At 46.0% G+C, this 26,960-nt stretch overlaps 6 protein-coding genes and 3 non-coding genes across 10 annotated transcripts; 7 read left to right on the top strand and 2 right to left on the bottom strand.

Moving 5' to 3' along the window:
• The first annotated feature begins 302 nt into the window (after positions 1–302).
• On the top strand, positions 303–403 carry E1B28_010709. The gene has a single exon. It is a non-coding gene; the product is annotated as a tRNA-Arg (tRNA).
• A 2,250-nt stretch (positions 404–2,653) lies between these two features.
• E1B28_010708 lies at positions 2,654–2,750 on the top strand. The gene has a single exon. It is a non-coding gene; the product is annotated as a tRNA-His (tRNA).
• Positions 2,751–2,995: 245 nt separating this feature from the next.
• E1B28_010707 lies at positions 2,996–3,089 on the top strand. Its single transcript has one exon. It is a non-coding gene; the product is annotated as a tRNA-Cys (tRNA).
• Positions 3,090–3,906: 817 nt separating this feature from the next.
• E1B28_010706 (uncharacterized protein) lies at positions 3,907–6,368 on the top strand (the record flags this gene model as incomplete). The annotated part of the gene is made up of 15 exons (XM_043155684.1): positions 3,907–3,984; positions 4,041–4,168; positions 4,235–4,727; positions 4,797–4,806; positions 4,866–5,048; positions 5,121–5,177; positions 5,226–5,258; positions 5,323–5,454; positions 5,518–5,628; positions 5,682–5,720; positions 5,775–5,822; positions 5,884–5,910; positions 5,965–6,005; positions 6,081–6,106; positions 6,161–6,368. Exons 3-15 carry the CDS (start codon positions 4,665–4,667, stop codon positions 6,366–6,368), a joined length of 978 nt encoding a protein of 325 aa, XP_043008157.1. The 5' UTR covers positions 3,907–3,984; positions 4,041–4,168; positions 4,235–4,664.
• A 1,245-nt stretch (positions 6,369–7,613) lies between these two features.
• E1B28_010705 (uncharacterized protein) lies at positions 7,614–8,955 on the top strand (the record flags this gene model as incomplete). The annotated part of the gene is made up of 4 exons (XM_043155683.1): positions 7,614–7,743; positions 7,801–8,157; positions 8,202–8,487; positions 8,556–8,955. 4 exons carry the CDS (start codon positions 7,614–7,616, stop codon positions 8,953–8,955), a joined length of 1,173 nt encoding a protein of 390 aa, XP_043008156.1.
• A 1,775-nt stretch (positions 8,956–10,730) lies between these two features.
• On the top strand, positions 10,731–12,539 carry E1B28_010704 (uncharacterized protein; the record flags this gene model as incomplete). The annotated part of the gene is made up of 4 exons (XM_043155682.1): positions 10,731–10,896; positions 10,963–11,409; positions 11,531–12,025; positions 12,073–12,539. The coding sequence occupies 4 exons, from the start codon at positions 10,731–10,733 to the stop codon at positions 12,537–12,539; spliced, it is 1,575 nt and encodes a 524-aa protein (XP_043008155.1).
• Positions 12,540–13,748: 1,209 nt separating this feature from the next.
• E1B28_010703 (uncharacterized protein) lies at positions 13,749–15,585 on the top strand (the record flags this gene model as incomplete). Its single annotated transcript, XM_043155681.1, has 4 exons — positions 13,749–13,872; positions 13,947–14,408; positions 14,499–14,981; positions 15,041–15,585. The coding sequence occupies 4 exons, from the start codon at positions 13,749–13,751 to the stop codon at positions 15,583–15,585; spliced, it is 1,614 nt and encodes a 537-aa protein (XP_043008154.1).
• Positions 15,586–22,745: 7,160 nt separating this feature from the next.
• Positions 22,746–23,565, bottom strand: E1B28_010702 (uncharacterized protein; the record flags this gene model as incomplete). Its single annotated transcript, XM_043155680.1, has 3 exons — positions 22,746–22,809; positions 22,880–23,412; positions 23,476–23,565. The coding sequence occupies 3 exons, from the start codon at positions 23,563–23,565 to the stop codon at positions 22,746–22,748; spliced, it is 687 nt and encodes a 228-aa protein (XP_043008153.1).
• A 1,405-nt stretch (positions 23,566–24,970) lies between these two features.
• On the bottom strand, positions 24,971–26,809 carry E1B28_010701 (uncharacterized protein). 2 transcript variants are annotated; one of them, XM_043155678.1, is made up of 7 exons: positions 26,653–26,809; positions 26,400–26,597; positions 26,034–26,343; positions 25,805–25,955; positions 25,255–25,743; positions 25,143–25,180; positions 24,971–25,066 (listed from the first exon to the last, which is right to left on the bottom strand). In XM_043155678.1, exons 2-5 carry the CDS (start codon positions 26,509–26,511, stop codon positions 25,330–25,332), a joined length of 987 nt encoding a protein of 328 aa, XP_043008151.1. In that variant the 5' UTR covers positions 26,512–26,597; positions 26,653–26,809; the 3' UTR covers positions 24,971–25,066; positions 25,143–25,180; positions 25,255–25,329. The 2 variants fall into 2 exon arrangements, with proteins under 2 accessions (XP_043008151.1, XP_043008152.1); XM_043155679.1 differs by lacking the exon at positions 24,971–25,066 and having other exon boundaries at positions 25,084–25,581; positions 25,643–25,743.
• Positions 26,810–26,960: the final 151 nt, after the last annotated feature.

Genomic DNA, 26,960 nt, shown 5'->3' with positions numbered 1-26,960 from the left:
GATCCGCGTCCCCGGTAATACAGATAAATGTCAACTGATACAAAAAACTTCCGAACTAGCGCCTCGTAACTAAGGAAAGTAACGTGTATTGTTATTTACCCGTATTCTTTTCGTCCGTTACATAAAAGAAGCACATACTCAAAACAAAAGGCGTGTCGAGGGAACCTACCCCACGAGCAAGGGATCATATGGTATCAATACCTTACGAGCATGGAGGAACATCTTGGGTAAATCGAATAACGTAAGGAATCCTGACCGAACAAGGCCATGCCCATAACCAATAAATGGTTCTGCCAAAATATGGCCGCCTGGCGAAATGGCATCGCGTCTGACTACGATAGCATCAATTGATCCTTATAATCGTATAATCAGGAGATTGCAGGTTCGACCCCTGCGGTGGTCAGTCTTCAGGAACTGGAAATTTGCTTTTTTCTTTTTCCTGGCAAAGTTAAGTTATATAGCTAGCAAACACCCAGATCTCTCTGTCCAACTTCCACATGGCGCTCCGAGTCAGAGCGCAGAAGTTCAAGTTGATCATCACGCACCACATTTTTTGAATATTGAATATTGAATCCCCACACCTTCCTTCACCTTTTTCCAAACTCGATTGGTTATTCTCAAGCTAAACTCAAGCGTTCAAGGGTTAGCTTCAGAGTTCAACTACGGCTGGGGTGATTCTTACAAAATTAGTATTTGCAAATTCGCTGCGCTTTCACACCCACAAGAGAGTATTGGAGTGCTGTTGGGCAACAATGGAGAAGTGACGTTTCATGCATTTCGTTTAAACGAGAGACGTCGCGACGTCTCTCTCAACTCAAAATCAAATCAAATATTTTAAATTTTTTGAGTGACCTTTACATCTCAAATTTAATCTCAAATTCTCAATCACAATCATAATTACAATATCTCAATCAATCCCAATCTCAATCTTTCAATTTTGGAGTCCAATGGTGACCTCATTCCCACTTTTGAACACTCAATTTTCAATCAATCTCAATAGCTCAATATATGTTCAAATTGACAGTGCATATATTAAAGTATAAAACGGCCTGTGGCTATGGACCACGGGGAGAAGAGTCATTGCAGCGTACGGGGGGAGTTCGAACATTGACGGCATTGGAAGACTGATGCTGTCGTTCTGGAGAGAGCGGAAGCCTTGGAGCTGAGCTTCGTTAGCGATAAAAATAAAAATAAAGACAAATACGGACAGGAAAGTAAAGAAACCGGCCATCCGTCAATATCTGGATGGAATATAGGCAGTGTCAAGTAGACTGTAGAATCAAGGGCTCGTAACGTACCGTAGCCAAGTAATCCACAGAGCCAAAAGACAGGTTTTGGAGGTGAGTCGGTCAGTGAGGGACGAAACAAGGAAAGATTAGGAGGGCGGATACGGGACGGGACATGATGGGAAGAGAAGAAGCTACGGTCTGGTGACACGTCGCCATATCGTAACTTATCAAACTCAGGTCCCCGACTGTACCGTCAAGTCCCGGCCCGGCCCTTCATTTGAATGAATTTTAATTCACAGTTATGTAGTGCACTAGACAAACGAAGAATGAGAATTGAAACGGAATAGGAAGTAAACTCTACAGTTACTTTTTTATGGCCATCCCTCGTATGTACAAGTAGGGAGGGTACAATAAGATAACTGGGGGTCAAATATTTAGCCGCGGCAGGCACAAGACACGCGTCACCTCGGGACGCAACTGCCACGAGAGATGTCGTGACATCTCTCTCAACTCAAACTCAAATCAAAAATTTAGATTTATTTTGAGCGACCTCAGTTTAAGTGCCCACTGAACAATATTATTAGTAGCTCTGAGCCCTGTAGAATATAGTAATCTCAAACATACTCTCAAAATTTAATTCAACTCAATCTCAAAAGTACAATTTAATCTTGATGTCTCAAATTCTCCCAATTTTTCTAAGTACGCAGTATGGCATGCATGTGGGCGTAACGCAATCAAAACAGCTAACACTACCCTGCATCAGCCTTGGTCAAATACAAGCAACACTAATAGCCTCAACATTTGCTCTGAATAATAAACTATTCACACTAGTATTCAGTTATCTATATACTTTCATTTACTTGAACTATGACAAACTCACTGCTTCTCAACCTTCATATCAGGTTGAGATTGAGTTGAATTTTGAAAAATTGAAATTGAAGTTCTGAGACTTTTAAGATTGAGATTGAATTGAATTTTTGAGACATTAAGATTAAATTGAACTTTTGAGATTGAGTTGAATTAAATTTTGAGAGCATGTTTGAGATTACTATATTCTACAGGGCTCAGAACTACTAGTAATATATCGTTCACAGTGGGCACTCAAGAGGTCGCTCAAAATAAATTTAAATTTTTGATTTGAGTTTGAGTTGAGAGAGACGTCGTGACGTCTCCGGTTTAAACGAAATGCATGAATTTACTGTGGAGAACGCCAGAATAGTGGCGGCGGCCAGAAGGGACCGTGGACCGCGGTACAGCCAAACCAAGAAGAAAAATGAACAATATAAGGTAGTAAGGGGAAGGAAATTCGGTTTGAAACAGTCTGATGCGGATGAATCATTAATGATTCCCCGCGTTTCGAACTCTGAGAAGGCTTCACAATCAATCTTGGAATACAAGGATTTCTGCTCTCAAACAATACGTACGGCCGTCTGGCGAAATGGAATCGCGTCCGATTATGATGTGGGAAAAGTTAGTCCAAATGTAATCAGGAGATTGCAGGTTCGACTCCTGCGATGGTCAATGCAGGGTTTCCTGGTCTTTTAAGTATGTTTCGGAGGATCGAAAGAAGGCCTTTACTTTAAACAGCTATCAATTTTATTTCTCCTTCCGCCAACTAATGTAAGTTCGAGGGGAAGGGAATTCGGTTTGGAACACTCTGGTGCGGATGAATTGTTGCAATTTGCCCGTGATTCGAACTCCGAGGAAGGAAGCAGAAAGTGATCAATCGATCCCAGAATAGATGGATTCCGACTTTCAAACCATATGGCCATCCGGCGAAACGGAATCGCGCCCGATTACAATGGCCAATGTAACTCACATGTAATCAGGAGAGTGCAGGTTCGACTCCTGCGATGGTCAATCATTCTGGGATCATGTTTTTCTGATTCTTTATGTTTTGGAGGCTCGAAAGCAGGCTTATAAACTGCTGAATTTTTTATTTCTCCCATCCGTCCAATTCATATTTATTCTTCCCATCCCGAACGTGTCATTCTCAAGTGACCTCTCCGAATTTCACTCTACATTTCATTTTGTTCGGAGGCGTTATAAAGCGCAGCAACAGTTCTAATTAAGCTGTTCTCCGTGGAACCTCATGTTGATCAGTTAGTTTTTTTGATAGTTGCGGTCGGTCTTCAATGATTTGATTGACTCGATGGACTGGGAGCGTCTTTTGGCCATCTTCTTGTTTTTTCCTCATTCAGCTCCAAGGATTCAATTCGGATTTTGTACTTAGACACCAAGCGTGGGGAATTTAGCTCAGGCTCAGCGGTGTTGTGAGAGATTGAAAAATTGTGGAAAAGAAATTTCTGGGGGGTGTCGTCCTAGTCGAGGCAGGAACTTTGTTGATCAGACAAAGGAGAAATTGTAATTTGTAACTGTCGGAGTGGGGATCCGTGCACTACAAGTGCCTGTTTTTTCTCAAGCTTCCTACGAGGCCCTAACAGACTCTCACATTGGCTGTCAGAACCATGCCTGAGGTGGTAATTCGGTAACATGCTATAGCCAATTTCCCAAACTAGACCAGCTCGGACAGTTGGTAGAGGTGGTCGTGAACGTGAAATGAGCGAAACAGGAGGTAGTCTGAAAGGGAGGTAAAGGTTGCTGCGCGGGAGCAGTTACTACTTACGTATTAGTACGTTCAAATTCCGACAGGCACAACTTGAGGGCAGGCTATTACTATCTCTCTCACTTCACGAGTACTCGGCTTTCACGCCTACTTACTATTACTTGACAGAGTGTGTTTGGAATCAATATCGTGAGTCTTGTTATCTCTCATTTGTTCAAATCTGTTGGTTGATCTTCAACAAGAAGTAGATAGCTGAGGGCAAGTATAATTTTGCATCGCGGTGCTTGAAGGCGTTCTTCAAGCTTCAACGCAGGTGGGGTTAACCCATATGATAGGGAAAGGGAACACGATATCGGTAGCTTGCTCGCGGGATGTGCGTCTTCTGGTTCTGTATAAGATCTAACACAGGCTTATGAACCATTTTTGGCACTTCTACTAGTAATAGAATGTATGGAGGCAACGTGACGTTCTAGCCCAACCACTGCCCCCAATTAGGGTCCAAACGGACTAATTATCGTCGTCTGCAAGACAATATCGGTCTATCTGACCACGAAAATCATTCATCAATCATTGTTGTTGATATGTTGATTCCGTACTCACGATATGGTTTTTTGCTCCCTTCGTTGGGGTTTTTGGCAGGTTCGGACAGTGGCGGCAACAACCAATTCACAATCATGAATTGAGTGACAGATAAATGACGGACAGGTTGCTGGATCTGTAGCTAGAAGGACCCTTGCTGTACCCTGAGAGCCATCGAGTTAAGTATAGCTCTTGGGGAATTTACACGGGTTTCAGCTCGCTTTAAGTAGGCTCAGTCTTCTTTTTCCCGTCTTTCACCTTCCCTCGCCCGCCCCGTACAAAAGCTCCGAATGGTCGAGATACCCTCAGATGTGGACATTGTAGCGGCGCTTCAGCATGAGGTACTCGTTCGCGTGAGTTTTCTCTGTGACAACTTTGTCAACAAATTCCCTAGCTACTAACTCGTTAATATCGATTTCCAGTACTTTTTCGGTACGATCGCTCTCAAATCTTAACTTTCCCCAACGCATCCTCACGATTTACGCATTTAGCTGCTGGAGAAGCACTTTTCATCTACGATGTTCTTCTCAATTTCGATGTCGAGCTCGAGTACATATGGGCTGTCCTCAGTCCTCGAAAACGGCCAGTCAAGGTGAAAACCGTACTATTCAGCTTGATGTACCTTGTACAGAGGTATCTACCACTGTTGGATCAAATTATCTTGAATCAGTATTGTCAGTTCAACGATTTTCCTCCGATTTTCCTCCTCTTTCCCCTCGCTCTTACTGACCTGCAATGAAATGTAGTCATATCGGGCGCCTCTACTAAGAGAGCATGCACGATCACTTATGCGACGTCTGCATGTACGAGATTCTATTCGCAGATATTCTGATCCGCTGAGATGAATGTAGGGGGTTCGATTGCCGGAATATCGATTTCTGAAGGTATATTTCCGAGTCTTGCCGTTTTGTTGTACCCTAATTTGTATTTCCCATTCGCTGTGAATAGTCATCCTTGTACTTCGAATATGGGCCGTTTGGGCGTGGAAACCACTGATAGGGGTTATGATTGTCGTGTCCTCGGTAGCGGGCGGGATTCCTGCGCTATTCTTCCTCTCAAAATTCGTAAGAGGAGTCCAATGTCTGTTCCTATCATATGGAATCCTTTCCTCCTTACTCACATCCCAGTATTCATATTCATCAGACCCTGTAATCGATATACCTGGCGTGTCGGAACAACTTCAAAGATGTTTCTATATGGCGACGAATAAGGAAATCGTTGTGCCTTGGATTTTGTTGATGCTTGCAGATATGGGTTCGTGATTAACTTCCCTTGACAAAGGGTTTCAAGAAACTGAACTCTACAAGCTGGTTTCATCCTGATGGCGATACCTGGAATTAGTGCCTGTAAGACAATCAGAGACCTTTTTTCCTTATTGCTAATGTGAACTTTTGTGTCAGATCGGAGCGGTGGAAGTTCGAGCTTCGTAAAGGTTGTCTATCGGGATGGTGAGTGAACTGTTCAATGTTACATCGTGTTCAATCAAATACAAACCCATACTATATTCAGGTGTCATCTACTATGCGCTGACCTTCAGTGGGGCTTACGTTTCCTTGAAGGAATTTCTTCGAACTCATGGCACACTAACAGTGGTATCGCTGATCAATGTGATCGTCATCCTCATTCTATCCGTGAGCTCAGTTGTCCGTAATAAGGAGACATACTTACCATATCCTTTCTTTCAATACTTCTTCTACACCTCTCAGCCTGACCTCGTACTGCTCCTCACCGGGTAAGTACCTCCACATCCATCGATTACGCATCTGAACCGGTCTCTTTTCCTTAGCTTAGAACGCGTCCTTCACTCTATCCTCGCCAGCCACGTAATTCTTCACATACGAAAAATGGCTTCTCAAGATAATATTCATGGCCAGACGTCAACCGGAATAATCCTGACAACGATTGAGTTTACCTCTTTCATAGGAACCGAGAACGGTTATGCTACAAACATGAGCTACCAATCTCAGGGTGTTGAGCAACAAACGAGAGCTTAAAAGGAGGGAACTGTTGAGGGCGGGTATAGACGCGAGACAACAGAACAATCTCACAGAGATGAGGACAACCGTGAGGCGAACTCGAGACGCAACGATGCGATGGAGGAAGCAAAAAGAGGGATGGATTGATTACATACGCAGTACCTACAAACGTGACACAGTACCTACGCCGGTCCCGGCATCGGGGCGAAACCACAGATTCCAACAGGAACCACTGAAAACGATTTCGAAGGCTAGCCGATCTGTACTAGGCAAAGAAGATAGTCGTGCTTTACTATACCAGTAACACTGTTAAACAGCACTCGAAAATGGCCTCAGATTGAGGGTTTCGAAACTATAGTAGTCCGCGTGTCCCTTCGCCCCTCACGCTGTCTGCCTTGTAAACTAGCTGTGCTGCCATATATCTCAGTACCATTGCAATCTCCTCGTCGTCTTCTAGCCATTTCTTCGCCTGATCCACACCCTCTTGCTCATCAAAAGTGAAATTGTCGTCATCTTGAGGGTCTAGCTCGGTCAAGTTGCCTGAGTTTAAAAGTGGGTAGGTGTTTAAAAATCCACTTTCCCCCTTTCCTCTCGCTTTCCTCGCAGTTCTTGTGGTCTCGGACTTAAGCGGAATACATTCCTAGGCTATTTTTCAATAGATCTATGTATTTTACTTTGGTTTTTTCATCTTGGAAAATGATGATATTTCGGGTGGAGTACATAAAATCATTGCCAACAAGGTCATTTCCTGGGCGCAGGACACAGATTTCTTCCCGGTACTAAGTATATCTTTTCCCTATAATAATACAAGCTGAATGCACTATTTTGGAGCTATACCGCCCATGTATAGATGTGGAGGAAAGCATTCAAAACGAGATCGACTGAGGCGTGACAAAACCGCAATCAGTCGGAGTTACAATTCAGTGCCGACCGCTGCCAAACGACATCGCGCTACTTATCGTACCTGGCCCGGGGCCGTGGGGTTGGGTATTCGGCCGCTTTTCGCCAATGTGACATTGTGTGACTGATATTTTCAAACACCTACCTTTTCAGAGCCCTCTCTCCGGCAACTCTCTCCCTCCCTATCCACTCAATAAAATCACTATAAATTCGGGATTTAGCCATTACAGATAGTACTCATCTGCTGTACCAGAGCCGAGAGGGAAATAATTATAGGAAGTATGAGTCCGATGCTCATCTTTAAAAATTTTTAAACTCAGGCAGTGACAATGATAGCCTTAGTAGACCTGTTGTTACTCGAACATGAAGCTCGATTATCAAACTTACACACTCTCGGAGAACATAAAGATCTTCTTCAGTGACAATGGCGCTCCACCAAACTCCGACGACTACACCACGATAGTCGTCTGTCACGGAAGTGGTTTCAATGGACGTGAGTGCATACTAGTTCCAAGGTTTGTAGACAATGGACTAACCCGCACGAGTGAAGACGGTCTAGAAAGGATGCACAACGTTTCTCATTCGCTCAATCTTCGTACCGTCATCTTCAATCGACGTCAGTATCCTGGTTCGACGAAATACAGTGACTCAGAGCTCGAAGATCTCAAGCAAGGCCGGAAAGTCTTCATCGACAGAATCGGGAAAGTAATGGCCGAGTTTCTACTACAGTTCATCAAGAAGGAAAAGATACCGAAAGCCAGTGAAGATATGAAGGAAGGAGGTATCGCGGTCATGACCTGGTCGATGGGTACTCCTTCGGGAATGGCGCTATTCTCCGATCAAAATATTGTTCCTCACGAGGACTATTTGGTCCTTGAGAAATACGTAAAAGACCTTGTTTGCGATGGTGAGCGATTACTTCGTTTCCTTTGGACCCATGCTTCTATACAGTTATACCTACAGATCCTCCTCATCTGTGTTTTGGCTTCAAAGTACCCGACGATATTAAGTCTTACGATCCTTGGACCGACCGAGAGTTGAAAACTCTACCAGAAAAATTCAAGCAGTTTTCCAATTGGGTATCCACGTACTTCGATCATCCCAACCCCGAAACTGGCAAGCTTCAAGACATGGACCTAACAACGAAAGGAAGTGAGAATTCAACTATCATGAAATGGTCTCCAGAAGAGTTGCAGAGAAACTTCGATGCGGGGGCAGCTGTATTTGAGTTTCCCATGTGCGCTCTTATTCCTTCTCGATTTCAAATTAATCGTTACTTGCGACTCACCTTTTTTCCGTTGAAAGGTTTGTTGAGCCGATGCAAACAACGCTCAGGGAGATGACTGAACGGGTCCTTTATGATGACAACCTCATTCGTTCGTACTTCCCTCGCTTGAAAGTAACCTTGCTTTACGCCTCGCAAACAAATTGGCACTGTTTCTGGGGTCCGAAGGAACTAGAACGAACTTACAATGAACATGTTTCGAGGGGAGGGAGTGCAAGGCCGTTGAAGGTCTACAAGATGGACGGGAACCATATGGTAAGCAGTTTGACTTCTGATACAGTGGGTGCTGAACGACTCATCGCCACTCCATCCCACTCTCTAGCTACACTGGGAAAATCCGGAGCATTTGCTACAGGCAACGGTGGAAGGATTGAGAAGGTAGTTTTATCAGAGACATGCTATGCCACCGAAACATCGTGAATGATGTCCATATTCCTACGAGAAAATCTATATGAATCTTGGTCGATGTAGAAAAAACACAATCAGCTAAGCTGGACCATGAGCTTGAGCTCCCGATTTACCTCTGTCAAAGCAAACGTCAGGTCGATATATCGATTATATCGACCGACACTACCATGCAGCCGTTGCAGAAACGGCGGAAGAAATAACGAGAAGATCTACGATTTGGAAGGATATGACGGAACCAAAGAGGACTCTTGAGATACGTACCGTACAGAACGCCACTAAATACGTGTAACAACAGTTGCTACGATCGTGCCGCCGCTAACCCTTGAGATATTGAGAGCTTGAGCACTCACAATGGACCAGCCGCTGATTCTGCTAATTTTTGTCGGTTATAATATTTACTGTGTTGAAAAAGATATACGGTTGAATAAATTTTTTGATTTGGAAAGGCTTAAGAGATATTGAATCGCCCGGAGTCAGAGAGTATAATGTAGATATAGTCAGAAATACACTCACCTATCTCCAGTCCTTAGAAGTGACTGCTGCCTTGTCTAGCTGGCCGTCGAGGAAGAGCGGGATGGAAGGCCAAGTTGCGTCGATGACCGGCCCGAGGCCCACTTTAGGGCAGGTGAGGCGCGTGAGAATCGGTCAGAGTGACGGTCACGTTCTCCAGCTTGCCATAATATGTACGCTCGAGAGCCTTAAAAGGTGTTCACAGTACCGTGAATCTGATCGCGCCGATAAAAGACGGGCCCGGGAGTATTTGCACGAAAGAGAGATGGTCGTTGTCGCCGCTCTGTCAAAAAGTATTGTTTTTTCATATCATTTTCTCTGCCTGAACATAGAAGATCCCAAAGTATACGGACTTGATACGGACCGATGAAGCTAAAGCTACTTCCCGATTCCTTCTGCCACCTTCTCCAGCACAAGCTTTGGATCCTCGCCTAGGATACCTAGTCGCAAGTGAGACGAATCATTCAATACAAGCTGCATTAGAGAGAAATCTGAATTACTTACTTAAAATGGTTTGCTGTCATTGAGTGTGTGACTTTCTCTACGTATGCCCGCATGATGCTCGCTGATGCAACATATATATATTTAGACTCGGTCAAGCGTTCTCCGTGAAACCTCATGTTGATCGATAAGTTTTTTTTTGACGGTTGCGATCGGTCTTCGACGATTTGATTGATTCGATGGACTGGGAGCGGCCTTTGGTCATCCTCTAGGTTCAAGTTTTTTCCTTATTCAGCTTCAAGGAATCAAATCGGATTGTACTTATATGGGATTCGGCTCAGGCTCAGCGGCGTCATTCTTACTGTACGAAACTCATCCGAACCCTCTTTGAGCTTGAACTCGAATAAATAAAAATATCGTTGATGTGTGAGGCTCATGGATCAACTTCTCAAATCAGTCAAATGTCTTTTGGAGATTTTGGCAGATCGTGGGAACACACTTCCAGAGCGATTTTCGATAAAATTCTGACTCCTAAGGTATGACTTGGATCCCGCACCCAAGTTCTCCATTAGTGAAAAAGAGGGAGATGCTCGAGCGCTGAATGTCTTCGCTATCTCTACTTATTGACTGTAGGTTCATCCGGCTACCATTTCCAGTAACTTGAATATTTCAGTCTCACGATCTGTTGGAACGTTCCTGTCGCAAGTAAACTGATTGATTCAGGCATGCAGGCTCTGTCATAACGTTCTAGTCCAATCCAGTATTTTTTAAAAGCACCTTTCTCTTATTTCGCGCCCCCTGGACACTTCCTCCCCGCCTGACCCCTCCTTCAGATAATGGCAAACTTGACGACAATTTGGGACCAAACGTCCTCTGGCATCAAATATAGCTCTGACTGGATAAAGAACGAAGATTCCAGGTTCTTCGGAGGTTCATATACCTGGGCCGACTCCACAGGTCTCGATCCGAACGCTTCTGCTTCGCTGACGTACTCTTTCCGAGGTTAGTATTACCCCCAACTGATTTTTCCCCCCCTATTTCTTCCCTATCTTCATAACCGTTAAACAGGAACAACCATCTCATTCTGGGGAGTCACACCATTCACCCCAAACACAAAGCCGCTTACCATCACAATCGACAACAAAGTTGAAACCCCACCGAGTTTCCTATCAAACGGAGAATCAGACGGGACGTACACTGAAATATATAGGTCCCCCGTTATAGAACCCGGACTACACAATATCTCCTTTTCAAATTTCTACGGGGTGTATTTAGACTTCATCCTCGTCTACGGGGACCCTGTCACAAATGGTTCAGTTATGTTGGTTGACGATACGGATCCTGCAGTACAGTACCGTGGAAATTGGAATGTGGGGAAGGATGAGACGTTTTCAACAACTTCCTCAGCGGGGCTTGGAGGTGCAGATCCGGGACGGGATATTTCAGGGATAGCGATGGGGAATGGAACGCATGCGACGAAGAATGTAGGGGATGGGTTTTCGGTGAATTTTAATGGTAGGTTTTTGTTAATAATTATCTCTCTTCCCTTAAGCTTCTCCCTCACCTTTGATTTCCCACCCGCACCCGCACTCATACTATGATCGCACTCAACGCATATTAATCTTTCTTTTCCTAGGCACCGAGCTTTCTGTATACGGAATCATTGACTCCCATAGCAATGGTACCATTCACGTAACCTTCACCATCGACGGTGAATCTTCAACCAGCGTTTATCAAATCCCAGGACCAAGCATCGACCCCGGTGGTGGACTTCTCAACCATCTCCTTTACCACAATGCGTCGATCGCAAAAGGTCCACATAAGCTGGATGCAGAAGTCGCTTCTATCACCGGAGACCAGAGTCTGATATTCGATTATCTCACTTACCGCCACTGGGTACCCCCTGCAAATTACACTTCCCCGGGATCCATTAGCGGAGGTAATAATAATGGGAATGGAATGGGTGGTGCTACACCTTCACCGGTACCGTCAGATCATCGTAGGAAGCCAGTGGGGTCGATAATAGGAGCAGTTATAGGAAGTGTGTTGGGGGTACTCACTCTAGGAATCATCGCGATATGTCTGCTTGTGCGGTGGAGGAGGAAGAGAACGGCCAAGAAGATCAGGGAAAGTGAGTCTCTCCTTTGCATTTCAGTGATCATGTCCTTACGATGTTAGTGACCGTGCTTCAACCGGATCCGTGGATATCGGACCGCAAAACAAGAGCCACAAACAACATCCTGACTTCAGAAACTTACCCAGCTCATCGGAAGACACAAGAGGCACACGCCTTCTCAGTAACAGACCCAGACGAGGAGATGATAAGACCAGGACGGCTAATGTGCTTAACAAGTGAACAATCAAGGAATGAAGGGGTTAGAGAACAACCGGTATCCGAGTCAAGCCCGTCACCGCTACCAAGAGCCACTCTCATTACCGAACTCGAGCCTCAGTCCGCTTCCGACCAATCATCCGGAGCACAAACAGATATTTCAGAGCTCGCATCTCAAGTAAATATCTTGACACGGGAGGTCCAGAGGTTGAGAAGCTCATTCTCACCGTTCTTTGCACCACCTTTGTATAATAACACGGGCGAATCAGGTGCTACTAGTCCTCCATCGTATGCACATGGAGAGTCGAGGTGAAGAAGTCTGAAGGAATCAGGCCGGGTGTACTAGGAGAAAGTGTGGACCAATAGATTTTTGGACTATGTTCGTACTACTAACATTGGTTATGATACTACTCTTGTGGAAAACGAAATGAGTATTTTTGTAAAAGGGAAAACACAAGGAGAAGGATCAGTGCATGTACACGGTTATAATACATCGCGAGATAATAAGGTGCTCGAGTCGTTGACTTGTTCCAGTGTATACAACCTTCACGTCGAATTAGACATCGACGGCACAGCATCATTTTTTATTTTTAGCTTTAACATCTGTTCTCTATCACTCTTTTCTTCATTAGTTTGGTCAGAGTTTGGTTTCGCTAGTACCCATGTCATTTTTTTGACAGTTGCGATCGGTCTTCGACAATTTATCGATTTGATGGATTGAGGTCGGTGAGGTAGAGATCCTTGTGCTATTAGTTTCGAAATATTCTTATCTCCTCCACTTAGCCATCTTCTGGCCACATTCAAAGTCGGATATCTAGTCTACGATGCAGTCGTCTTGACTAACCACGCAGACCCAATATCGAAGTGACAAACGGCCCGGGCCGCCTGCAATTAGGCGCTCGAATACTTCTCTTCGGAAATTGCCGTCAAATCGATCCACATCACTCAGCTTCTTTTTCTCACCCCGGTCTCGATTCAAGTCAGATTCTAAGTATGGGGAAAATGTGGCGTATACGCATTCCTTTGGGCTTGAGCTCATTTCTGCAACATTTCCACTTAGAATGGAGGAATGTAGATCACGAACTTCGTGGAGTTCAACAGTCAATGAAAGATTTCCTGATTGAAACGTAAATTTTGGCAGGTCGTGGGAACCCGCTTCCGAATCGATTTTGAATTGGGAGTCAGGAGTGACTGGTATTCTTTCCTCCAAGTTCCCCAATTGCTTGAAACGGAGGAACGCTTGCTGAATGCCGGTGGGACAGAGTGCTCTTCACTACTTAACTCATTGACCGTAGGGTCATCAGCCCGCTGCCGTTCCCGTGTTTGCTAGATGTTAACTTGTCGCAACTAAACTGATTGATTCAGGCAGGCCGGCACTGTCATGACGTCTCAGACTTCACTGCAGTATAAAAAATCACTTTTATCTTGTTTCTCACCCCCCCGGGCGCTGCCTCCTCACCCCCATCTTTATAGTCTTCAGATTATGGTGAACTTGACGACAATCTGGGACCAAACAGCCGGCATGAGCTACAGTGCCGGTTGGATTAGAAACGAAGACCCGAGGTTCTTTGGAGGTTCATATACATGGGCTCATTTTACAAGTCTCGATTCGAGCACTTCTGCTGCGTTGATGTTTGCTTTTCAAGGTTCGTCACGGACTCACATTACCCACAACGGGATTTCCTCTTTCCCCATCCTCATACCTCTTAATCGTTAACAGGAACAGCCGTTTCATTCTGGGGAATCACCCCATTCGACCCCGTCGTGCTAAACACAAAGCTGCCGCTCCTCATCAAAATCGACGGCATCGACACCCCACCAAGTTTCCCATTATACAGAGAGCCGGATGGGACGTACAGCGAAATGTACAGGTCTCCCGTGCTACATCCCGGGAAACACAACATCTCCTTAACAAACATTTACGGAGTGTATCTAGACTTTGCCATCGTCTACGGGGACCCGAGCCTTCCGATCGTGAATGGTTCGACTATCTTAATTGACGATACGGATCCTGGAATACGGTACCATGGAAATTGGAATGTGGGGAACGAGGAGAAATTTTTGATAACCTCAGCGGGACTTGGAGATGCAGATCCTGTACGGGAGATTTCTGGAAGGGCGATGGGGAATACAACGCATGCGACGAAGAATGTAGGGGATGGGTTTTCGGTGAGTTTCAATGGTGAGTTTGATTAGTTTCTTCTCTCCTCCCCGCCCTACCCTTTTATTCTCCGCCTCCATTCCCCACGTATCAACCTTCTTTCTTTTTTAGGTACCGTGCCTTCTGTCTATGGGATCATTGACGCACGTAGCAACGGGACCATCCACGTAACCTTCACTCTCGACGGTGAACCCTCAAATAAGATTTATCAAATCCCAGGACCAGGTATCGACCCTGGTGGTGGACAGCTCCTTAACCATCTGCTCTACCAGAACGGGGCAATCAAGTCAGGGCCGCATACGCTTGAGGCACAATTAACTGCCATCACCGGAGATCAGAGTCTGTTATTTGACTATTTCACTTACCGGTGGTTGCCAAGTTCGAATGGCACTTCCCCGGGATCCGTTGGTGGAACTAGTAATGGGAATGGAACTGGTAGTACTACGCCGTCGCCGGTACCGTCAAATCATAGTAGTAAACCAGTGCGGTCGATAGTAGGTGCGGTTGTAGGAAGTGTGTTTGGGGCACTTGTTCTGGGGGTCATTGTGATATGTCTGCTTGTGCGGTGGAGGAAGAAAAGAAGGACCGAAAAAGGTGAGTCTCTTCTTTGCGTTTCAATGACGTTACGGTGATCAATGAACATTTTGGATTAGTGGCTATACAAGTGGAACCGTGGATATCGGACCACAAAGCCGGAGGCACGAACGATATCCTGGCTTCGGAAATCAAAAGTTACTCAAGCCCAAGTCCAGTCCCAGTTCGTCGGAAATCACAAGAGGCACACACACTCTCAGCAATAACAGAGCCAGACGAGGAGATGATAGGACCAGGACCACTTATGTACTTAACAGGTCAACAACCAAGGAATGAAGGGGTTAGAGAACAAATTGAAGTCGTAAACGAAGGAGGAGTAAATGAAGGAACAGGATTAGTCACAGGGAAGGAGACGATCCCCGGGCTACCAGCAGAACGACCCAGACCCACCATAATCACCGAGCTCTCTGGGCCCGCTTCCGTTCAATCACCTGGAGCGCAAACGGAGATCACCGAGCTCACATCCCGGGTAAATACCCTGACGAGGGAAGTACAGAGATTGAGAAGGTCGTTCATACCGTTCTTCGCGCCACCTTCGTATAATAACACGGGTGAATCGGGCGTTACTACTCTTCCATCGTATGCCCATGGTGAGTCGAGGTGAAGAAGGATTCTCCCGGTTCAAGATAAAGTGTGGACAATGTTTTGGTCCGAAATACTTGTACTGAGTAACATGTTCAATGGACGATATGTATTATTCCTGTGGATCAAGAAATGTGTAGTTTGAATATAACTTCTCGACGGATCCATCAACTCACTAGGCATGTCCCTCTCTGGTGTTCAACCAGCCGCCATACGTTTGGAACAGTCAGACCGAAAACACCGAATGACGACGAAGATCTATAGCGAGCTTTGAGGGAGCTGGAATTGCGTACAGTGCTAGAGTATACGCCAAATAAACGCACCTTGAATTACCAAAGTGGTTACTCTAGTCGTTTTCTCGGATGGCCATGACTGCAAGCCAAGCAAGCGAAATGCGAAAGCGGATAGGGCACGTGAGAAAACCTCAGCAGCACAGCCACAGACGCCGTCACTCGTCGACCACGGACGATACGAGGGCTTCGCATGACGCCGCCTCACCAGCTTTCTGGTTACGAAAACCGCATTCAACATATGCAGCCTTTTGAAAGTCAAGCTTCTGGATAATCAATGATTGGCGGTGCCAGGTAATTTGTAGCAGACAACCGTCGTGCTTCTAATTTCTAACCTTTTATTTTTCTCAGTTTCCATGGCTATGAATTCTATTGCAAGTTCAAGATTTTCAAATCAACTTGCTGAGCAGCGATTAATGGATGCGGTATGCTCTTTACTCTAACTCTGAGACTGACTGCTTGTTAATCGCTTGCGAACTGGCTCTGCGTTGGCGTTCAGTGTAAAGAAGTTGTACCGGTTCTATGAGATCTACAGAGTGTCTTTCGAATCAGGGTTGGATGGGTCGTGTCTAGTAAGTAGATATCGCAGGAATTGGGATCCATTACGCCTTCACTCATCGCTCGAACTTTCAAAACTCTTTTAGATTTCGACAGCAAAAACGCGTTGCGTCCAATCATTTTGAACGTTCGACGACATCCTATAGGAAGGTTCGCCTGCTCATCCGTCAAATATCTGTTCAATTGTCGATAATTTCTCTCAGAAAGCCGAAGTCATGTACGAATGAAGATCATCCCTGCTTCCCTCCCGCTCTGTGCTGGTAAGGTTGAGACACTTCTTTTCCGCTGTCTTCCTTCGAGTGCAAAGAACGAAACCAAGCACCTTACTCGACGGCGGCCCCTCTTGCTGTGTTTCCTACAAGTAACCGCAGAGAGCCGGACGAGAGAACCTTTTAATTTGCAACCTGAGCGCTCGTTTCCTTTTTTTTCTCCTGACTTTCATCCCACTTCGTCCTGTGTTGACTCTACATCTGCCTCTGCAGGGATATACATTGTTTTGTCAAGCGGAAAGGGGAGCCCGTTGTGGTTAACAGGTGCGCCATCCTTCTCTACTTCAAATGTGCTGCCGACTTACGCTCATCATCAGGAACTCCTGTTCTTTTTCTTCTTACGACCATTGCTCAAGCGTAGAAGACTTCACCGTTCCTCACTTTGCCGCCTGTATGAAAACAAGGAAACCTTCGAAATCGAACCAACATCACGTGATACGTTCGTTCCCTGTCGCGAGCTCCTTCAGTAGGAGCAAATTGAGCCTAGCGAGCCCAGCTTTCCTTCAGACTTCGCCTGGTATGGGATAGCCGTGCGCTGTGTCAAGTGAGATATTGTGTGACTGCGCTCTATCCACTAGGGTTCCGTTTTGTTCCGTTTTATAAACTTTCTTCTGCTTCTCCAGACGATGACATTCTACTTCCGAGTTACAGCGGCGCGTGTAACCGGACAGAAGAAAAAGCAGCACCTTTAGCTATATCCTGCTGCCAGCGTCACTCCTATTTGTCAATCTGGTAGAAGCAGATGAACTCTCCTTCCTCTCTCGCTTTTACTAAGACAATAAAGATGTCTTTTGGCACGAGTACTCGAGTTCGTCACATAGACAATGGCCATTGGCCGTTGACATACGAACCCGACTTCCCTACCTGACTTCGTTCAGCGGCTGAATCTTGTGGAGACATTCTTCTTCCCTTGGCGTGGTGACAGTGTATTTAGGCATCTCTCTTTACCCTGTCATTCAGTTCTTGTACAAAGAACAAGGCCATACCATCGTCTTTTACTTTTCTTGAGCGCTGCCTCCACTTTTCTCATTCATTCTTAATCAAATCATTTTTGATCACTCTTTTCGTTTTTGCTGGGGCGGCGGATGACTTTCTCACTCAACCTCGGTACCAGCTTTTTGAAGCCAAGTAAATCCATGTGTCGAGGCTAAAACACATGTCCGTCCTAGCTTGAACTTTATGTATGATAGCTGAATTCGACACGAGCGTGAATTCTACTTCATGCTACGGCCTCTGGAGACCTTGACAGTACTGCTTCTGTCTGGATGCGGTTAGCCTGGCTAGCCGATCTGTACTGAGCCAAGAAGATAGTCGGGTTCCGCCCCGAATAGATCACCGTGACTGGCGTTGAACCCAATCCGACGTGGGGGCCGGTGATTAATTGATTGGTCAGGACCTTTTACCCTTACCACGCTCCCCAATGCCTAACCAAAAGCTTTGCTCTGTCTTTGACCGCACTGCTCACACTCTGGCTGCTAGGGTTCCGAAATTTGCACCAGACTCAACCAGATCATCGGCATCGAGAAGCCATGGAACAGCTTGGATGGTTTCAGATCATGATGGAGAAGCCGTCGTTTTCGTGGTTTTCCCGCCGGGTACGATTCATTGTTGGAAAAAGAAGTTGAGATAGAGGTTGTGCACAAGCAGAGAGACCGCTTGTGTGTTGATGTCAGAATACTAATTCCGAGAGACCCTCTCGTTTTCATCACAACAATCAGAGGAGGATGATAACCCCTAGCAGCGGGTTGATGGATACGGTCAGCTGGAAAAGGGTAAGCTTCGCACAGAACAAATGCTATTCGAGCTGGAGGTAAGTAAAACAATGTGGGTGATGATGGGCGTTCAAACGTTCAAGCACACGCCACATGCCAATCTAAATCCGACAACACAGCCACTCACACTCACAACCAGGTATGTTCAAGTTACGGTTCTTATCTAACCTTGTCACTTTTTCACTTTTCCAGGGCTATATCTTCGAGTGGGGAGTGTGCGGCCGTGCAAGGCAAGGGTGGTAACCGTCAAATGATCCAACGCTGATTGAAAGCGAGAATAAGTGGCGAAGCATACAATCGTATCGGATGAAGAGGGGTATGTATTTCTGACTCTATTCCGACCTGACATTGATGGATTGGATAGGAATGGAGTGGGGATTGATATTGAGTGTATAGGCACGAACATTGAAATTGGGGTTCGTTGTATCGGCTCCATCCACATTTCGCGCACCACTGCCTTGGCTTTCAAAACTTCCCAAAAGAATCCTTAGAAGTTGGACTCCATACATTGGTCTCCCTCGAATGAAGATATACGTTATTACGGACAGCGGATACGATGGAAATGTTTTCATTGACGGGTGCGGCGGGACTTGGAGGGTGGGCAGGGAGACGTAGCAAGACAGTCGCTCCCTGCCTTGGCCCCGATGTGGAACGGGACACATGCAACAAGACACTGCTTTCCTGTGACGTTTAATGGTGAGCAGATGCCTTTTTTTCCAAATGCCCACCCGTTTTTCTCAACCACCCAATTCTTATTTGTTCTCGTTCTCATTCTCAGATTCGATTAATCGGGCTATAATCCTAGGCACCTTCACATCTGTCTAAGGAATCCTTGACACAAATATCAACGGGATAAATCCACGTCGCCGACGGTGTACCCTCGAACAAGATCTGTCAAATCCCAAGACCTGATATGAAACCCGTTGATGGGTGGATATCTACTCAACCAGCTCCTCTACCAGAATGAGGAAGCTAACCCAGGGTCCACACAGGCTTTCGGCCTCCATCATCGGGAACCAGCCGTTGTATTGATTATTTGACGTACCGGTGGAGCTCCCGAAGCCGGCGGGAACGACAACGGCAAGGGTATTGGATCTGGGCCGTCGGATCAAGATGAGGCAGTTGGAGGGTCCGGTCGTGGGAGGTGTGTCAGCGGGAACGCTCGTTAACGCGAAACCCTCCTCCCCAAGCCGGTCCTGTTTCAGCTTCCTGGGGTTCAATATCAACAGAATACCCCAGACGCACCAGTATCAAGCGGTAGAGAAGATCACGGTCTGTAAATAGTCACTCCGGGCTCCGGCATCCGGCGGTCAGAGCAACAACTTGCTCCTTCTTGATTATATTAACTATAGCCCACAAACATATTCCTGAGCTCACTTCCCGAGTGGACATGTTGACGAGGGAAGCATAGAGGTTGAGAAATTGAGAATGGAGTCCTTCCTCACTACGCTCCGGGATTCCGCTCTTATACCGGCATCCGAGCCGAAGGAAGTCGGCATGATAAGGTCTGTAGAAAAAATTATGTTTTTACTACATGGCGGTTTCGTTTTGTCCATTACTTACATGTAAAGCTATTATGTACAGCGAACGTGAGCTTCATTTACATAAATGCAAGAGTTCATTTCATTACATTGCCCACTGTGGGTTCAATTTCATGTCTTCGCAAGAATGTGATTGATGGCTTTTGTATGAGGTTTCTGCATCCGTCAGGAAACATCATGTGTTCCGATTTCCGACCATCCACCAATGAAAAATTGTCATTTGACCTCCCCCTCTCTCTAGAGCTCAGTACCAAGTTCCCACCGCCGTCACACTTGCCTATATATTGCTCCCCCTCCGTCATCCACCACTCGTCCACACATCGAACTTCCCCGCTTCTAACCAACCTCTTGAATTTCTAAATACCATGTCTTTACTCGTCCGTTCCTCCCTCAGAAGCTTACGACAAGTTGGAAGGAGAACCATCATGTCTGCAGCGCGACCAGTTGGACCTGGAGCGGAACATGCAACTGTCGTTACTGACGTGAGCGAGCTCTTCAAGTTATTGGCCAACTACAATCAGATGACTCACTGCTATACATGCCCTCCAGCACCTCCCATTCTCGTACCAAAGCAAAAGAGCTTTCCGCGCTAGCTTGTTTGCGTTCGCAACGACGGCATTTTTCATTCCGATGACAGCGATTTATATTCGATGGTGAGCTGAATTTCATGACCGAAAGAGCCTGGGGAGGATTGACGTGTTTTCTTCTATCACTAGGCATAAACCGGGAGGATTGAAGCACACGAATGCTTGAGCGAGGAACTGTAACCCCGGCTGGTTCCTTTTTGACATGTAAGGCCACTGGGAGAAGAGAACAGGAATGTAGGGAAACCGAGCGGAAATCTGTGCCATTTGTATACCAAGTCTTGATGCAACCAATGCCAATCCAATACTCGAAATTCAGTTGAACAGCTTGAACCGGAGCCAACATCGAGAAGAATTAGCCGTAAAGAGCTTGGTTGAGAATATTCGTGAGCAATAAGTGCCATCTTGTTGACCTAGGGAGAGAATTCGACCTTGAATGACCAAAACTTCAAACCCAAAATTGACTTTGACCGAGCTTGGTGACACGCTGCGTTAGAAATCGCTAATTCCAGTTGTCTCGTAAATAGAACGAGCTGATTGCTGAGCAGAAAGCCCCTCATCCACTCCGCTAGAGAAACTGCTCTCTGCTTGATGGTGGTGCCGGGATAAAATTCGTCGTGATCGGCCTGTGGGACGACAACGACCTTATTTGTACACCAACACCTAAATTTGGTAAGCAAACAAAATCCGCTCCCACGCCTTGGCTGCACAATTAACGCACTAATTTTAATTGACTTGCAGTACGACTTTCCTCTCGGTCTGGTTCGCGTCGTACGGATATGCTCATCCCTAATACCGGCATTTGGAGTTGCTTTATCCAGCTTGTGAGTGAGAGGGAAAGAAGGTAACCTCGTGCAGAATACTCTTCTTTGATGAATCTCTTTGGAATCTCTTTCAGGCGATTCTAGCAGGCTAGCTCCGAGTTCGAAGGATCTTAGAATATAACCTAGATTGTTCGAATCCATTCGAACTGCCAATTGAATAAGGGCGGCACTCCTACTACACGACGAGTCACTGGTCCACGATTTCGAACACGGATAGGTTAGTGAATCCGAAGAGAGGTGCGGTAGAAGGTAAATAAGACAATCCCGCAACGTTCTGCGTCACCTACGTGAAATCCTTCACTGACAGTCGAGTTGATCATTTCTTTGACTAGTATACGTAGAATATCATATTATGTCCATGTCCCGGAATGTCACGGTATCAACACGGTACTTTTAGTACCTAGCGGTGCCGGTGAACACTATCTGGTCAATGGCTGTGTATCTTCACATATCATCCAGAGCTATAAGTATAGTTAGCCAGAGCTGATGTATAGTACTCAACTGAGGAAGGATCTCGCTACTATACTCCGCCATTCCTAGGAGGCTATTTGATATCTGTCTGTCGTATTTAGATTCGTTCTACGATCTCGGAATGATTGGTGCAACGGCTGGTAGGCTATACGAGGAAGGACACAAAGTTGAGTCTTGAAGCAGGTAATTCTACTACACACTCCCCTGATACACGTGGTATTCTGGTACAGCCGTACACCGTGGGAAGTTCCCACGTACAAACGGCAATCTCGGTCGAACCAAGAACATCAGCCTTGCTCGGCATGAGAGCTGTTCCGATCAAATTCTCGCTGAATAGCGACCTCGAATTTTTACTGAGCCTGATACCGCCTTCGTATCTGGCATCTGGTACCAGCCAAGAAGGAAGTAAATGTAACCCAGAGTACATAGCCTGTTGCCTGGTTTTAACTTCCAGTGATTGAGTCGTTCCCGACTTGCGGATCACCGGTTTCCCTGTACTAAATAGTACTGTGTAAGCTCAGCTGCTTCCCGCCAGGCGACTCGTGAAGGTATGGTCTTCCTAAAAAGGAAAAAGAAGGGACAAAACGACTGTATATTCTATCTACTGTGTTTAATTACGCTAGTAGCTCTATACACAGGGAAGTTGTTTGATTAATATGGCTAGGAAGGAGATAACACCGGGTTTACCGCCAATAATTTAGTACTACAACTACAGCTACTAATTCAATGATCTATAGGGGAAGGCTACAAGTATCTAGTAAGAAGGCTACACGTATAAATAAATATTGTCAAGAGAAAAACGAAAACGACCGATTGAGTTTATTTTCCAAATCCTGTTCCGTTCGATGAGCCCACTACGTGGTTTGGGAGAAATCAGGTCCTGGGATGATGATTTCCGCAGGTGCAGCCGTAGATGTTACAGATGTTTTCCGGGGTTCTGACAGTACGGAAGAGTAAAGCGTCAGCGGCCCAAAATTAGATACAAAAAAACAAACGCTAAATCTCACCTAACTGACCAAGACATAGGAGGTTGCCCCATGGATCCCGTCCGGGATGACGTTGAGCTCTGAGGAACATATGGCTGAAATTGATTTTGATTATGACCGTTCATCTGGTTTTGAGACGGATAATAACCGTTCCCAGCGTGGTGGCAGGAGTCACTGTTGTACGTCGTCGGACCATGTCCTCCCGGTGGGGAGTAGTTCCAGTTGGCGTGACCAGAATAACCCCCATTGTCCGGTTGGTATCGTCCCGTGCTCATTGACTGGGACCACATTCCATGAACAGAGGAGTCCGATAAATGTCCTCCTGAGGAAGCGTTCTGCTCAGGAATCGATTGGGGATGATGGGGATCCAAGTGACCGGTTGGGACGTGTCTTGGTAGAGCACTGGAAGCGTGAGCATATGGATCATGGAGAATGATGATATTTTCGTCCGGATCGTTTGCAGGGGATGAACTGATAGGCGTGTATATACATTCACGTCCCTTCTGCCTGCAATTTTTGCAGGGGCGAGAAGTCCCATGAGGGTCAATTTCACACTAAAAAAACAGTTAGTCTCGTCGCTGGAGAGAATACGCCATATCACTAAATAAAGAACTTACCTTAATCTTACGAGTTCTGCAATGGGTACAAGCCATCAGAACCCGCGTATGAGGGCGTTCATTCGCATTGGATCGAGAGCTTGAAGTCATAGCTGGTTCAAGAGGGGGAAGGAGATTAAGAAGGGAGGAATTGGTAAAATACTAAGATGAAGAAGGAACTGAGGAGTCAAAGCGAGTCAGGGCCCTCTACTTATATCCTTTCTCTATCAATACCATTTATTTCCAGTTCAACCATCACAGGCAGGCCGTATGATACCGTTTAGGCAGCGCTGTAGTCGCCAATGTATAGCTATGAAACAGCCCAGACAATTATCCCCCCATGCGCCATCAACGTTTCGATCTGGACGTGCTTACAGGTTATCATTCTACTATAGGTGGGTCATTCAACCCACTCGATGAACCTGGACGTCATTGAGCGCCGTCTACATAGAATGAAATCCCTCTTCCCATCAGCCACAAGAGATTAGTACCGGAAGACAACTAAGTCAACATTCGGACAATGGGCAACAGAGCTCTTTTGATGATGATGACGTTTTGATCTCATCTCTTCCGTCGCTTTGTTTCGTCGGCTTTGCCGAGGTGCGGTCCGGGTCCAGTACCATAGCTATGGTTGAACTCGGATCGAGCATTTCTCATCATTCAAAGCGACCTGTACCACCACCATCACTTCCCTTAGATTTTAATAAAACATTACCCACACCGGCTGTCTAAGACTAACAACGATTAGACAGGACCTGCCCACGGGTTCCGGGCTTGCCCTTTCGATCAAATTTCCATACCAAAAGTAATATGGATCCGCATAAACGGTAGACAAGGTGATGGTGAGAGTTCAAATGTGACCCCCGGGAAGGGCCTCAACAATACTATGATTCGAATGTGAATCCAAATGAGCATAACCGGTACCCACATACAAATACCGACCTCGGATCTGGGTACCTTTTGACTATTTGCAGCTCAAAGGGTGGACCTTTGGAAACCTTTGGCTAGTAATTCCCATTGTGGAAACTCGGAGTTGTTGAGGCTACTTAGATCTGTTACCATCAGCGCAGGGACGAGCACGCAACTCTTTGTTTATTGAAAAGGAACAAGGGCCCGGTCAAGATCAGTGCCGTACCGGCGGAAGGCCTTAACCGGAATAAGATTTTTGTGCTCAACAAATCAGATCAAAGTGTCATTACCGTACACGATAAATGAACGTTGAAGTGGTTGCTGTGGAATTTACTCTACCGCTCTTGAGCAGAGTAGTCGTGCCAGCATTTACTTCTATGTCATCTCTGACATATGTGGGTTTAGATCATAGAGCTTTGCGCTAAGATCATTCAACGAAAGAGAGCGCTTGACCTCATAATTCGGAATAGTACGTCTGGGATTGGGCGCTGCGGTGATGCGCAGAATTTGTGTAATTTTTAAAAAAAGCCGCCGAAGATAACGACGACGGTTAAGTAGCAAACCATCAAAGCGGGATCGACGCCTTCGACGTTTCCTCAGGCAAAACGGCCGTCATGCCCGCGAGCTCACTCCATACCCATGCCATCTAAATAAAGTACTCATTTCATGCGTGCGAGATCAAAGAGGCTGAAACGTGGCCACACTGATGGAAAAGACGTTGCGAGTTTTGATCGTCCATTTTAGTAAGTTCGTACATGTGCAGGTATCCACCAACCCACCTTGAACCGAGTGCTTGTACTTCGAGGGGGATAGGGTACTGCACTCCAGGCCCAGATGATTCAATATCAGATTAAGTCATCGATATCGAAATCGAACAAGACATAGCCTCACCCTCTATACTCTATACGGAGGGTACTTGCTCAGCGCCAGCCTTTCCACAATTACCGATCATCCAGCCCTACCCGTTTACAGGAACTCAGAAAAAGGCCGCATCTCTCTCCAATCCCTCTCCGTCTGATGTATCCAATATCCCAACTCACGCTTACAATCCGCACAGCGTTCAGCTGTCAACGCTTGCCTCTTCTCAACGATAGAAGGGAGTAATGCAAGTATAGGAAGTCGATCTGCCATAACGTTTTCCTTCCTCCTGCCGTGTCCAGAGGGCGAATTGGATAAGCCAACTGAGAACTGATTACTAATCCCGCTCCGTTTGTAAAGCTTTCCCGAAGCAAAATTAGCATGCCCGAGTTCGGAGGCGATGAGAGCATAGTTTTCATACCAGACATCACAGGGTACTGTGACACCGCGGTGTAACCTCGTGGGACCGAATCGGTTGAACTCCTTGGCCACGAGGGTTTGATAAGTTTCCACATAATTGATCTGAAATGAAGGCTGTGACTTAAGTACTCTTCTCGCATAAGAAACCAAATAGGCCACGCACCCAAGCCTCGAAGACATTGTGAGGAACGCGACTCAAGATTGAATATGGGGCGATGTCAAGGGTAGCCACAGCACTTTCGTTCATGATGTCTGTATACTTGTGCCGTATGGCGTAGAGCATCACATCAACAGGATACTCCGATATGTGTTCCCTGTTTCATAGATTGGATAAGAAAAGCTCTGAGCTAATCGTGTGGTGCACTTTTAGTAATATCAAACCCCCAACGCACCTCATCTGATGACTGCAGACGCTCATAGCGCAGTACACTTCGTACTTCTCCACCGCCTCGGCCAACTCTTTCAGAACTTCGAATTCTACGCTCGATAGGTCAGGTTGAGGTTGTAGATACATATACTGGAACATGATTTCCAATACCGCAGACGATTCGGATAACATGACGATTTCGTCAGAGGCTGCGCCTGCTGTCGTCGCGGCTGCATCTGCAAATACCCGGGAATACATTTCAAGGTTAATTCGGTGAATTTTGAAGAGAACCCTATCAGATGATTGTAAGGTGATGTTGGAGGAAGGAAGGTCGACTAAACGGGTTGTAAGTGAAATGAAACTTCAACAGTCGAGTAAAACATCAACTAACACCGTTGTGAGACGGTATATCGTCCTGATTCGGAAGACATGATGGGAGTTTCTGGAAAGCAAGGCGACAACGCTGGCATCGCCCACGGACGGGCGATGGCGTGACGCATCATCTGACCCGTCCCGCAAATAAGGACCCTATTGGATAGACTTGATTTAAACCGCGATCCGCTCAGCAACGAGCTGGTGAATTCGAAAACTACCATTCAAAAATAATTCAGTCTCCCATGGCCAAACACAAGAATTCTACACACCAGGCTTCCCACTACTTTACCCCCACATTCAAATGCGGCTGCGGCTGCGGCGTAGCTCCAAACTCCCGGTTTGAGACGGATGGTTAAGAATGATACAACGGTTCCATAGCCTAAGAGCGCGACCCAGAAATCGAGAGGAAAATTTGTTGATGATGGATGAAGCAATGATGAAAAAAAAACGGTGCACGCGTGGGGTTTTTGTTTGCTTACCCAATCCACGATTTGGTGTACAAATAAAACCTTCTTCCGAAACCGAGCTGATCCGTATGGGTTGTACCTCATCTAGGCCTCAGGTCTTCTCCCCTCCC

Source organism: Marasmius oreades, chromosome 6 (assembly GCF_018924745.1).
Source record: "Marasmius oreades isolate 03SP1 chromosome 6, whole genome shotgun sequence".
Lineage (NCBI taxonomy): Eukaryota > Fungi > Basidiomycota > Agaricomycetes > Agaricales > Marasmiaceae > Marasmius > Marasmius oreades.
The sequence above is the reverse complement of the archived record's forward strand: the minus strand, read 5'-3'. Positions and strand labels throughout refer to the sequence as shown.